General features: G+C 40.2%; 1 protein-coding gene across 1 annotated transcript in view; it reads right to left on the minus strand.

Moving 5' to 3' along the window:
- Positions 1-2304: 2304 nt before the first annotated feature.
- Positions 2305-15037, minus strand: part of vwa8 (von Willebrand factor A domain containing 8) — a 44453-nt gene continuing 31720 nt past the window's right edge. Inside the window, exons 14-22 of the mRNA XM_034227601.1 lie at positions 14055-14163; positions 11864-11937; positions 11299-11381; positions 9932-10040; positions 8031-8156; positions 7609-7767; positions 6660-6758; positions 5944-6182; positions 2305-4385 (exon numbers count right to left, since the gene is read on the minus strand). Coding sequence (XP_034083492.1) covers positions 4277-4385; positions 5944-6182; positions 6660-6758; positions 7609-7767; positions 8031-8156; positions 9932-10040; positions 11299-11381; positions 11864-11937; positions 14055-14163 — 1107 coding nt within the window. The 3' untranslated portion in view covers positions 2305-4276. The remainder of the gene's footprint in view (positions 4386-5943; positions 6183-6659; positions 6759-7608; positions 7768-8030; positions 8157-9931; positions 10041-11298; positions 11382-11863; positions 11938-14054; positions 14164-15037) is intronic.

Here is a 15037-nt window from a genome sequence, read left to right on the forward strand (position 1 = left end):
ACAAATCAAAGACGCTTGCACGCTTACACATGTCCTGCAATACACATGCTGCAGCTGCCCAGCTGCTCACTGTTTGTAAAAGTAAATAAATAGTATTTTCATTTCAATAATGTACTTTCTATACCCTGCTTCATAAACAATACTGACATCCCTGTGCTCCTCCGAGTCTGGGGGTCCGGGGATGTGAGGACAGCGCGAGGACACAGACAGGGAGGCTGCTTTACTTCATAAGGAAATGGCGGTCAATATTAACAACACAGGAGCTAAAACGCTTAATAACCTTCATTACGTGTTAGAGAAAGAACATAAGAAAGTTTGACAAAGATGAGGCTGTTAAATGGGCAGCGAATCTGCTGTGTGTAGATAGAGAGAAAGACGCTGAGCTGCACCGTGCAGCTGATACGGAGCATAGAGAGAGAGAGCTGCAGTCCGCGGGGCTCGGCCTCGCCTCCTGTCCTCACAACTCTTATTAATCCCGGTACTGGACAATTGTTATTTGTTCTTACTCGGAACCGAGTTTTGCTTCCCAACCCTGCCACTGTGCTACACGTCGTCGTTCTTATTATACATCCATGGTCCCGTCCCGCCCCGCCCCCGTCTAACAGTAGGCCTACAGAAAGCGGCGAGATGCATTTCCTGGGGAATCGACAAGCAGAACCGAAACTAACATTTCTAAACGAACAATGGCGGACACGGACAATTTGCGAATGAATTCTGCCTTTTGTAAACTGAATTTATCAATAATTTGTCAATAAATTAGGGCGAAAAACGTCACTTGTCCACCGGACAAGTCAATTGAAAGATCTACTTGTCCGATATCGTAAATAACACGTCCCGGACGGTGGGACATGTGCTTTTTCGCACACTGCTGACTACCATACAAGTTTAAGAAGATAATATTGGTTTTAAAGAATTCAAAGCTATAAATAAACAGCAACAGGCTCTTTAACCAAGGCACTGTTAGCCTAACATGTAAACTAGTTGTTCACACTAATCCTAATATTATCACTTAATATTAGCAAATTCTATTTTATTTATTGAAACATATTGATGTAAATACATACACATATTGATTTGTTGTATAAATATTGCAAATCAAAACCTTTATTCACTAATAATTACCAAAAATCGTAGTTCTATCTCCTGTTATCAATGCATTCACATTGCCCGCCATGAACTTCCGGGGAACGATCCTCGTCAACATGAACGAACCACGTGACGATAACCGTTTTTGGACTTCCGTTGTCGTAACTCTTCTATCTATATGGCGCTGCAACACCCCATCTGGCGTCACAGAGATCTTCTGTTACTGTCCTTTCTTCTTAGAGGAAGTTCAGAAACACGTAACTCTGGATTTGTTTTAATGTTTGAGGTGCAATAAACGACACAGCAGCTTTCTGGCATGTTAAAACTATTATTTTCTGCCTCGCTCATGAGAGTAACAGCTGGAGAAATTACAGTCTCGCCTACTGATTTCACATGTGTGCTCTAAAATGATATTTACAAATGACTATTATCATTATTATAAGCAAGACAATAAATGGCAAAGATATGTAGAAAATAAACTTATTTAAGATACGTTCATAACGAACGTAACGTGGGAGAAAATACGTTTCGAACTAAACGTAATTGAGAATGCAGTTTAGTTCTGTGGGAACGTAATTTTTAGGAGACATGGTTGCACTCTACTAACTTACAATATAATCATTATTTTATTACAAATAGTTACTGCTTAACAATGTGTTCTCACACCATCGTTATCTTTTTTTATTTACGAGTGCGGGTTTTGATTTCAGCATTTATTACGTTTTTAAATGACCAGCTCATATTTTAGCTTTAATGTTCTGCAGAATTCTCCCGAAAAACGAGTAGAATATCCAGTTTTTTAAGCTTTTCAACAATGGATTTTCTAAATAATCCAGTAGGTTTAGATGTCAGAGAAACAATGATGTGAACAATTCAAAATGATCAAATCTAGAGATTTTTGAGCCACGGTTTTTAAACAGTAGTGTTCACACATCTTCTTCATCATCGAATTTAAGGACTTTGTAAGGACTTTACAGACCTAATTTATTTAAATTCATTCGTCAACACAACATATTTCCTGTTGGCTTAATCTCAACAAACGATGACACAACTTTGTGAGCCTCACATGCAGACAGATAGACTATTTACTAACGTCAAATATGAAATATATCAAAATAACTTGCCTAAACTAAATATATAAATCAATGCACCTTCAATGACCCATTTCTATTATGAGTATCAATCAGGCAATAGCACACATATGGAGAATCAACGGAGCAATGTTAACATGATTTATTAAAAGTGTATACATTACATTATGTATAAGTTATACAAATGTACAATTACATAAGGCTACAATTATTCAAAATCTAGATGATCAACACTTTAAATGCATACAGTACATTCTCAATCATGAAGAACTGCAAACATGACTTAGGAATAATATCTACCGTCAGGTTTTTATTTTAGTTCCTTCCAACAAACAGAGCAGAGGGTCAAAGAGGATCAATGCAGGCTGATAGTTAGACAGGCTGTTGTATTGATCAGACCAACATAGTGAGGCGTGACAGAGGGGGGAATCTGACACAGTATTGGATGCACGAGGCTGTGAGGAACCACTGACACGAATGACTGCACAGCATGATGTCAGAGAGCAGAAATACAATAACACTGTCTGTGTGAAGTCTATCTCTCAACACACACAACTAAACACACGCTGTGACTCAAATCATGTACTTCTGGATTTACATTTGCTTTCCAATAGGTGCTTTCACACCGGAGAACTTTTCCCAGAAATAGTTCCAATAGTTCCTGGGATTTTGCGTTCACACCAAAAAGATCTGGAACTAGAACTTAGTTCCCAGGAACCTTTTCACCCCTTTGTAGTCCCTGCTAGAGAGCAGGGGCTTTCGTGTGGAGAAAAAGGTTCCTATGTCTGATTGGCAAATTGCAAACCACGCCCCGTTTTAAGCCGCCATTTTATTTGCTCGCAATCCTTGCATTAGCATTATTAGCATTAGCATTAAACCCGCGCACCAACAGAGAGAGACTGGAGCGGTGGAGATGAGGAGGTGTCGGCGTTCTGGAGATTTACTCGGAAGGCTTCAGTAGAAGCTGCTGGGAGTCCCAGCAGCTTCTACTGAAGCCAGTCCCCAACTCCGGGGACTTCCGGCCGGGGACTTCGGGCGGCAGTATACGCCGTGAAGTGGTTTGCGGCCTGCCAGTAAACCCAAAGCAGAAGAAGAAGAAGTGACGTCAGCGGCTTCATTTGCGTAATCCTCCCTCTGGAACTTATTCCGGTGTGAACGCGATCTGCTAGAAAGTTCCGGAACTAAAGATTTCCGGGTGACTAAGTTCCGGGAACTATTCCTGGGAAAAGTACTTGGTGTGAAAGCGCCTAATGCAAAGTATGGCAAAATTCACTATGAGGTCCGGGATGGTGCACTTATAACTGTTAACAAGTTGGTGTGGAACGCTAGACACTTCTCTTAACTACCATCATTTTGGAAGTTACACAACCAGCCACGGTTCCTCTGATAAACACAGAATTATACAAAAAGACACTTTTTTTAGTAATTTACCACTATACTGTTGTTCAATACAAGCCACTGTTTATTTTATAGTGTTAGTTGAGCAGTCTTGTAATAGAGAAGAGCAGGAACGAGCCCTAAAAACCACTTACGGTTCTCTGGTAACTTCCGGGTTGGACTCTACTATTTGAAAACGATAACATTGTTAGATAGCTAGCTAACAGCAGCAATAGTCACAAATTCAATGTTCACAACTTCACAGTCAACGACATGGCAGTTTAGTAAGGGAAGAATCCAAATTGAGACATAGCAACACGGACATGTCAGAGAATTTCCCACTAATCCTCTTTGCAGGGTTGAAGGTGCTTGTGTTTCAGAAAGAGGAGTGGGAGGTCCGTCAATGAAAGGAGATCTGAGATTCCTTGCAGGACTGAGAGGAGCACATGGGTCCTGCAGCCAGGAAGGAAAAGGGCTTGAGCATTATGCGGACGATACACACTATTCCCTGCTAAACATTATACTCTGTCACGCTAACACTTAGATTCTGCTGAAGGTCATCTGTAAGATAATTAAAAAAATCCCGTCAAGGCGAGTCTTCAGCTCTGATACAGCTCAGATCAAATGATCTGATACAGAAAGTGGTTTTCAGTCTGACAAGTTTCTCCGTGCGTGCAGATATGATTTTGAGTTTTTTTATTGTGTGAGATAAGAAGTCAGTCTCAGGCACTGGACAGCATCGTAGACGTGAAGATCTGCTGCAGGATTTGGGGGATCTGTTTGGTGTCCATGGCAACGAAGGATCTGCCCGCTGGAAGGGTCTTCTGGAGTCTGAATGGAAACGGAAAGAAAAGATGGGAGGTTAAAAACAGAGACTGGCAACAGAAGCGTTTCAGAAGACAAAAAAAAGACGGACAAGAGCTCGTTTGTTGGGTGGATCGGTAGGTAGTGTGTGTGTGTGTGTGTGTGTGTGTGTGTGTGTGTGTGTGTGTGTGTGTGTGTGTGTGTGTGTGTGTGTGTGTGTGTGTGTGTGTGTGTATCTCTGAACTGTAGTGGAGTAGAAGTAGAAAGTAGCAGAAACTACCTCGTACTTGTAACTAAGTACAGTACTTGAGTAAATGTACTTAGTTACTTTACACCAGTGACAGATGGAGGTTGTGTGTGTGTGTGTGTGTGTGTGTGTGTGTGTGTGTGTGTGTGTGTGTGTGTGTGTGTGTGTGTGTGTGTGTGTGTGAGAGAAAGGGCCGCTACTAACATGAAGCAGTTTAGGAACAATATAACTTCTATTGAACAACTCACTACATCATTCTTTCCTTTATTCCATTACACCTGTCTCTTCTTCAACGTGTTGTCCACACGAGGACACACAGCAGGACGGACAGTCAACAGGGACACAAACAGTCTTCCCAACAGATGACCAGATTATTATGTAACGATCACCACTTGCTGTACTCTGTGCCTCAATTCGTACACTGTGAAAACGTGTGCATTACATGCATTTAGAGCGTGTACCGATATCTCAAATTGCATATAGCTGCTGTGACCACTGTTAGCTTGATAGCTAGCTAGTTAGCACAATATCATTTTCGATATCAAATCAGACTGCTCAATTAACGGTATCAAATTAACAGTGCCATTTCTTTTCGAGACCAGTACGGCAGTACGTTTATTAAAAAGTAAATAAAACACATGTACAACTTGTATTTTAAATAGTTTTGTGTTTTCCAGATACAATTATTTTACGCAGACAAGAAGGCAATGATACTGTGGAAGAAGTGAAACATGTTGGGCCGTTATGAGCGCAGCATCCAGGTCATTATAGCTCATTTAGCCTTACACGAAATTGGATGCACTCGAAACAGAAAATGTACTCGAAATGAGACACAGCATTAGTCCAGTCTTCTTGTCCTCTTTTCATTTACTACTTATTCTCCCTTTCATTTTGTTTTTATTCCACTTCCTGTCATCATTATCCGTATTCGGCGTATTATTTTTTTAACCCGATCACTGATTATTTCCTTCTGTGCTTATTTGAAGCCTTATTTTTGCCGCTGCCTATTATTTATTTAAATTAAACGGCCATTCATATCTTACTGTTATGTTCATTATTGTGTTTTATCAATGTTTTTATGCATTCGCTTTTTTTGTTTTTTGACACATGCTATTACAGTAAACTTGCCTTTAACTTATTTTCACCCTCTACCTAAGTCCACCAACCCTGTCTGCCCCTCCTCACCTCTCTTCTTCACCTCTTTCCCCTCTCCTCTCTCTTGTCTTCCTATTGCTGTAATCATTATCTTATTTGATCACTAATTCTTCATATTACCTCCTTCCTAATTTTCACCCTCTACTTTACCCACAACCTCATCTCCTCTTCCCCCCTCCTCACCTTTCGGCCTGATCTCCGAGGGATCCGATGAAGATGGCGAAGGCGTTGACCTGGGGGTCGGAGGTCAGGACTTGAGCGAATCTTTCGGGCCGGATGCCGTATCGCTCCAGGTTAGCGTCGCTGAGCACGACCACAAAGTGCTCGTCTGCCTCCTCCTTCACTAACTCCTTGATGCTGGAGTCTGTTCCCTCCAGAGTGAAGTCTCCACTCATGCAGAACTGAGAGTGAGCATGCATCGTCTGCAGAGAGAGAGAGAAGGATTTAGAAATCCTTTAGGCATCACAGGTGGAGACGTTTGGCTATAAGATGGAGTACCAGAGGCTTCAAACTCCTGTGAGGAATGCACTTAGAGGGTTATTCAACAAATATAACTATCAGAATGGCTATAAATCAGAGGAACATTTAAACGTATGCACAAAAACCCAATGTTCTAAGGCTGTCTTGCGGTTAATAAGGGAAAAAGCAGAAAGCAGCGACTCATGGGCTGATTTGAAAATGTATATTTGAGGGTCAGTTCAATAAAGTTACACACAAAAATTCAAAACATTTGAAAGATCTATATATCAGAGGAAACAACAACAACAACAACAAAAACAACTGTGAAATGTTCCAGTTAACTCGGGAAAAGAGGAAATAAATGCAACAATACCAAATGTGTGTGTGTGTGAGAGAATAACAGGTGCACAGTAACAAAGCAGACTGATATGAATCTGTACCTTGAGGACTTTGAGTCTCTCTTTGTTGTTTTTGGGGACTTTATCCGCTCTGACCAGCTCGATGTCGTACCCGTCGCCTGAGTGCCCCACGATATCGTACTGCGTGGAAAAGAAAACACTTGAATTAAGAGCAAAATCTGCCAACACAAAGTTAATATCACTGGTGGAAGTACTGTACTTAAGAAGTACACTTTAAAGGACCTGCGTAGAGTAAACTAAAACGTTAAGTAAGAGACACATCAACAAACACAGCACTAAGTTAACATCAGTGGTGGAAAATAGTAAATGTTCTCGAGTAGTGTACACTTAGGGTTATACAAGAATATAATCAAATATTGTCACATCCATCAAATTACTTCGCTGTTTCCGGGTAAGAAGCGTGTTTTTCAAAGTTCAAATCTTTTTGGACTATTTCTATTTTCACAGATAGATTTTTTGACATTTCCAGAAATCCCTTAAATATTGATATATGTGAAATATAAAAAACAATACATTTATAAAGACTTTTTTTTCCTCATGCCATCTCTATTTCACATCCATCCATCCAATCATATCGCTGTTGCCGGGTAAGAAGCGTGTTTTACGCATAAGGGACCAAGAAACTCCTACATTTAAAATATGAATATATTAAATTACGTAATAAGTTCAGAGTATTTTTGAAAACGCAGAGTCATTTTTCTGTTCCATTTTTAAGAGTAACGGCTGTAATAAAACTATAAATTGACAAGATCTTAACACTAATCTTCCATCATACCATCTTTACTGCACACACACACACACACACACACACACACACACACACACACACACACACACACACACACACACACACACACACACACACACACACACACACACACACACACACACACACACACACACACACACACACACACACACACACACACACACACACACACACACACGGGGTTAGTAGTGATGGTCTCACCTTGAACTTGTGCTCGTAGTTCTCCAGCCCCTCCATCACCATGCACACGGCCTCCATGGAGCGCTCCAGCCGTCTGTCCACTCCGTTGAAGCGGTACATGCTGCCGGAAACATCCGCTAACACCCGCAGACGCTTGGGCTTCTGCTGGGGACTGCCCAGCTGCACACACACAGAATTATTATATTTCTATTAAAACAATACTCACACTTCAAGAATGATCATTTACTGCCTGAAACTGAATTCATAAAATACTGTTAAATATGTCTTTATTTTAGCATCTGCCTTTGTATGTTTTTTGCGTCAGATATTTTGTATGTATTTATAATGCTTATAATATCTGTGAATATTGGAAAAGAAAAAAAATAAATTATAGACAGAAATAACAAACACAAAGAACAACATCTGTATCAACACACACACACCTCGGGGTCCAGCTCTCCTCTGCGTTTGTAGATAGCTTTCTCTCCGGTCAGTCCATCGATGATTTTAGCGTCGTCCAGTTCTCCCAGAGCCTGGTTCTTCAGCCACTGACGCTCCTTCCCTTTGGCCTGAAAACACACGCATCACTCCTCAGGTATGATAGAAAAGAAGATGACTTGGTATAATCTCCATTATCCTCACAGAGGGAAAGAAGCCCGGGGCTCAAAGGACCAAAACACACAATAAGCAACGTTCGTGTTCAAAGCCAACGGTGGCGTGGCTGCAAACACCTGGATGGAAAACACAAACACACACACACACACCCACACACACACACACACACCTACAAACACCCACACACCTACAAACACCCACCACAACATATTCAAATAGAGCTTCACACCTGGACAGAAGAATAATAGAGTGAGGCTCAGTGTCGCTGCTCTGTAATCAAAGTCACATGATGCAGGATTTTCCTCTCGTCACACACACACACACACACACACACACACACACACACACACACACACACACACACACACACACACACACACACACACACACACACACACACACACACACACACACACACACACACACACACACACACACACACACACACACACACCACACACACACACACCACACACACACACACACACACACACACACACACACACACACACACACACACACACACACACACACACACACACACACACACACACACACACACACACTTCCCCTCAGAAGCTCTAAACAAAGGGAGGAAAATCTAACCTTAATAATGAAATGGAGAAAACATCACATCCTGGATTTTTCCCACCACTCCCCAATATGGTCTTGCTTATCAGCCAATCAGGATGCTCCTAAGAGACCGCGCCCCCTCCTTCCTGCCCCACTGGGGGTTAGGTCAACTCATTGTTATCTACCCATTTTGATGACTTTTTATGTTCTGTCGGCCAGGTTCAACTTGTATTCCTTAATGTCGAGATGACCTAAAACTACCCCAGGAAGGAGGGGGCGCTGTCCCCAAGGAGCGTCCTGATTGGTTCAGAGAACAAAAAGCAAGAACCCAGGAAGTGATTTTGTCTCCATTTTATTATTATGGTTTAGATTTTCCTGTCTTTGTTTGAGCTTCTTTGACGAGATCGTGGCTGCTGCATGCTGGGTGTGTGTTGGACTGATAAAGTTGAACAACTTTTTTTTGTAAATTGAAAATGTACTATAAAATTAAAGGTAGGTAAGAATGGAGAAAGCAGCTCGAGTGCGCTAGAATTTGAAAATACACAACCGGAAAAAATCTGCCCCTTCCTTCAGACTTCCTCACAGAGCCCCTCCTCCAACACACACGAACGCGCACATGACCAATGAGGGCACGAGATCAGTTTGTGCACGAGATGGAAGGCTGACAGGCAGGTAGGCCATCCAGTTACTTTAGCCGGCTCAGATGATTGGTCGTGCTTTTTACAGAACCACGGCTTCCACTGATGACATTTCTTTATGTATTTATTGTCAAAGCATTTAATGTATTCATTGCTATCAGGATGTTTAGAGCATTCCATGGAATATAACAACAAGTGTTTCTGAAATAAGTTACATACCTCACCTTTAAGTGACTATACCATCATATGTTTAATATTGTCTTGCCCAATTAGCATGCTTAAAACAAGAGAACAATCCAAATGCTCACCCGTTAAAAAATCAATATAATTTTGTACTGTTTACACAATGTTTGGTATTTCTTGACACCTTAGTATCATATATGGTGTGAACAGTTGTTTGTTTGAGATGTTTATTCATCTCCCAGATGACAAAGACTTAGTAGAATCCACCCAAACATCTAGATATGAATGCTTTCTGTTTTGTCTGGTGTTTCTGTGCCGCAGTGTGTGATGCTGACCTGCAGGCTGTCCAGCACGATGCGCAGAGATTGGACCTGCCTGCTGACGGCGCTGGAGAACCGCTCGTACATAGCAGCGTCGTACTGACTCATATTGATCTCCTTCAGCCTGAGGGAAACACAAAGAGAGAGGAGAGGCACATGACTTCATATGTTTTTAGACTAAACACACATTGCATTTAAAGCACACAATATGTTGGATATGAGTTATCTGGACTCATCTGCTGAGGACTTCCCGATCACAGACAACATGGTTAAACACGTGCTTGACTTGTTGTGTCTTTCTTAAATGTTATGAAAGTACATAGCGGGTCTGCTGTGTTGAGGAGGATGAACATTCAGACATTTCTCAATGCTAGCTTCGGCCTTTACAGAACTCTTTCATAAAGGATCTGACGTAAGATTTCAAATACAAAACCTCCAAACCCAGGTCATAGTTGCTGCAGATTATCTACATTTATTGCAAACACTACAGGTTTTCCAAAAACAGGCAAGTATTTAAATACAACCTTCTGACGCTTCTGTGGAAAATAACAAATGCATTTTTAGGATAAATTCAAAGCCTCTACTTGTGCTACTGCCAATATCTGCTTCCTGATTTTCCAAATAAGGTCAGGTCGATAGAGGAAGAAAAGTAAAAAAAAGACAGAAAAAGGGCTTTATGAGCTTTGGACACCTGTAGACAAACAAGAACACTGACCTATCGGTGTGTGTGTGTGTGTGTGTGTGTGTGTGTGTGTGTGGGTGTGGGTGCGTGTCTGTGTGTGTCTGTGTGTGTGTGTCTGGTTGCATGAGAGAGTCAGATGGATGTATTGTGTACACACAAAATGTGGGTGTGTGTGTGTCTGTGTGTGTGTGCGTGTCTGTGTGTGTCTGTGTGTGCGTGTCTGTGTGTGTCTGTGTGTGTGTGTCTGGTTGCATGAGAGAGTCAGATGGATGTATTGTGTAGACACAAAATGTTATGTCTGCAATGAATGTCTAAGTTAAGCTAAACTACGTCAAATTATATAAATGATGGATAATACACTGGAAGAAATAAGAATTGGAGAGCCACGTACTGAAACATTAGATATGACAAAAAACAAACAAAATACTGTAAATGTTTTCGAAGACCAGCACTTCCTGTTCAGTCAATATTAAACAATTTTAGCACATTTAAATGACGTTTTAAAATAGTTATGTTTACATTTTATATCTTAGATTAAGGATCTTAGAACAGCTTTACTTAAGGCTGAGTTATTTTCATTCATTCACATCACACCTTGGAATGTGTGCAGGAAGTCACTGCTGTGGGCTGTGTGTGTGTGTGTGTGTGTGTGTGTGTGTGTGTGTGTGTGTGTGTGTGTGTGTGTGTGTGTGTGATCTACCGTTCTTTGAAGGCTTTCTCTCCCATCTCGCGGGCTGCTTTGCGGACCTCCTCTGGGATGGCGTCTTTCTCAGCCTGGGACACCTGGCAGGAAACATCACAGATCAAATCCCCGCTGAGACACTTTCTGCTCCGATGTCTGCTATAAAAGCATTTCATGAGTTAAATCTGAGCCCCGTCCTCCTTCCTGAAAGTTGTGATTTAAGCAGTTTACATCAGAATAAATACATTTGGGTTTCAGGGTGTGACGTTTAAGGTGGAGGGGGAAAAGCTGACTATAGCTCGTATCCTTCAGGCATGATCGATCGTCTGAGACGTCATCAAAGAGGTGAGGTAGACCGTTCTCTGGGTCTCCTTATTAGATGTATGGTGGTGGGAATAGCTTTAAATTCCAGTTGGTTCTTGACTTGACTGAAGTTGGGATCCCTCCAGAATAGTGTCTCTTAACTTAAGTTAACAGGGATTTCAGTTATTAGTGGAGTCCCCCAAGGCTCAGTTCTTGGCCCTCTATGTTATTATCTTTGGCTCACAGTATTGTTATATTTGTGAACTGATTGGCTTCTTACCTGGTGGACTTTGTGTCCTGCATCCAGCCGGTAGGGACCTCCTTTCCCCCCGAGCCCTGCCGTATCTCTGCCGCCTGCAAGGGAAAGTCTTAGTGATGAACTCACTCCATAAAGTGGCATCAAGTTGATTTGTTTATACATCAAATCTGCAGTTTTTTATCCCACTCAACAGTATTTGTAACCTTTTTCATCGTCATGTATTCCTGCATTTTTACTGGCAGCTTTATATCCCTTGCAATATCTTCTCCTTGCACTTTCTTATACATGTTATCTTTCATGTCTTAAGTATACTGTAACAATATAATAATGTCCCATGTAAAAAGAAGGAGATCTGACCAAAGGTGATTCTTTGAGTTCTGAGATTAATCTAAGATTCTGACGAAAGACATCATTGAATCTTGAACCAATCACATTTGTTTAAAGCACTTTTTGTCTGCAACCGTGGAAATCTAGCTTTTTTCCAACTATTTATTGAACTATTTAATTATTTTGTTTTAGATTATCATTAGATTCTTGTTTAACTGATAAAATGCCCTGAATTTCCTGGAGCTCAAGGTAATTTCTTCAAGTTTAATATCATTAACAGTGAAGAACAGATAAATATTGATAAACAAAAAGTATGCTAAACAAGTGAAACTATAAATCATAATCACAATTATTGTCTTTTCCAACTATTATGGACAAACACTAATCCAAACCTTTGATTCGAAGGAAGGGAGACTGAGTGCCTTGCCCAGGGGCAATAAGCACTTCCCCTCTCTCATATCTACACTTCCTAACATGCCATCAATCATAGTGATGTGTGTGTGAAGTTTCTTCACAGATTGCAATCACCATATGGTGGATTTAAGGGATTCCTGCGTGATGCTGAGTCAGTAAGAGATGGCAGAAGTAAACACATCCTTTACTCAAGTAGAAGTACAGATACTCATATTTAAAAATACTCTGGTAAAAGTAGAAGTACTGACTAAACTTCTTTACTCAAGTAAAAGTAAAGAAGTATGGGCTTTGAAGTGTACTTCAGTAAAAAGTACCCATAACTAGCAGCTGTTTTAAAGAGTACCTGCCCTCCCTTTATATTAATAGAACAATAATGTCATTGTTAGCTAATGAATGTTTCCATGCTGAACAACGGCAACATGACAACGTTTCCATTGGTCCCTCTTCTTTAGAGAAGACCAGGAAATGATGGATACACGTATCGTGTTCAAATCAATAGGCACGCAATGACTCTAAAGAATAATGATCATGCATCAAACACACATTCAGACTAAAGGAACCAGCTGTTTGGAAAATGAGAGAAGTAGAAAGTACAGGTATTTGTGTTCAACATGTAAGAAGTAGAAAGTACAGGTATTTGAGTTCAACATGTAAGAAGTAGAAAGTACAGGTATTTGAGTTCAACATGTGAGAAGTAGAAAGTACAGGTATTTGAGTTCAACATGTAAGAAGTAGAAAGTACAGGTATTTAAGTTCAACATGTAAGAAGTAGAAAGTACAGGTATTTGAGTTCAACATGTAAGAAGTAGAAAGTACAGGTATTTGAGTTCAACATGTAAGAAGTAGAAAGTACAGGTATTTGTGTTCAACATGTGAGAAGTAGAAAGTACAGGTATTTGAGTTCAACATGTAAGAAGTAGAAAGTACAGGTATTTGTGTTCAACATGTAAGAAGTAGAAAGTACAGGTATTTGAGTTCAACATGTAAGAAGTAGAAAGTACAGGTATTTGTGTTCAACATGTAAGAAGTAGAAAGTACAGGTATTTGAGTTCAACATGTAAGAAGTAGAAAGTACAGGTATTTGAGTTCAACATGTAAGAAGTAGAAAGTACAGGTATTTGAGTTCAACATGTAAGAAGTAGAAAGTACAGGTATTTGAGTTCAACATGTAAGAAGTAGAAAGTACAGGTATTTGTGTTCAACATGTGAGAAGTAGAAAGTACAGGTATTTGAGTTCAACATGTAAGAAGTAGAAAGTACAGGTATTTGTGTTCAACATGTAAGAAGTAGAAAGTACAGGTATTTGAGTTCAACATGTAAGAAGTAGAAAGTACAGGTATTTGTGTTCAAAATGTAAGAAGTCAAAGTAAAAGGTCCTCTGAAAAATAAGTAGTGGAGTACTTAAGTACAGTAACGAGGTATTTGTACTCCACTACTTCCCACCTCTGAGAGTCAGTCAGAGTCTCTGTACCTGTGCCTCCCGCCCACTGGTTCCCTCCGACGTGAGGATCGTTGTTTGCGTCGATCTTTCCGTGTTTCGGGGCACTGACATCCAGACCGCTATCCCTCTGGATGGTGATCTGAGAGGAGAGGAACAAGAGAGGCGGTCAGTTTTCAAACGGTAGTTTTATTATTATTATTTAATTTAATTGTATTCAATTGTATTTATTTATTTTAATTAATTAATTTGATTTATTTATTAAAAGTTTGAAAAAGACTGACTTTTTCACAAAATTTGAAATAAGTCAGACATTTGACTTAGAATTCTTATAAATATTTTTTTTTATTTTCAGTTGTGGAAGTCAATTAAAAAAAAAAGTCAGAATTTTTAATTTTCTGACCAAAAGTTTTTGGGTTTTGAGAAAAAAGTGTTCATGAAAAAGTCAGAATTTTCAAAACTTCAAACCGGTCAAAACCTTGACTATTTCTTGAGAATCTCTGAGCTTTGACTGGGTTGATCTTATTGGCGGATGGGCGTTCAGGGGTGTAGCATAGCACAATTCCATTGAGGGATATAAGTGTGAATAAAATAATTTAAAAATAAATCCTTGAATGTATGGAAACCAGTGGAGTAAAGATAAAATGGGGGAAATGTTCTTGTGTTTACGTGTGCCATTTAAAAGCTGTGCTGTTACATTTTACACCAACTGCAGACAAGTGATGGAGGAGCCACTAACCCCTATATAAAGTGCATTACAATAATATAAAGCTATCTTTGGCTCTTTGCTGTATCAATTTAACATTTCCCCTCTGTGGTCCCCTCTACTAGACCCCTTTATGTTATTAATATGCAACCCAGTCTCACGGCATTTCGTGTTCACCAACACGATTTTTAATCTATTGATTCGTGTTCACCAACATGATTTTCCCCTTTTTTTCGTGTTGCATAGCACGATTTTAAAAGCAATGTATTTCTACTGGTAATGATGTTCATGGAAGCACGGCATTCGTTTG

The sequence above is a fragment of the Gymnodraco acuticeps genome, unplaced genomic scaffold, assembly GCF_902827175.1.
Source record: "Gymnodraco acuticeps unplaced genomic scaffold, fGymAcu1.1, whole genome shotgun sequence".
NCBI classification, from domain to species: Eukaryota; Metazoa; Chordata; class Actinopteri; order Perciformes; family Bathydraconidae; genus Gymnodraco; species Gymnodraco acuticeps.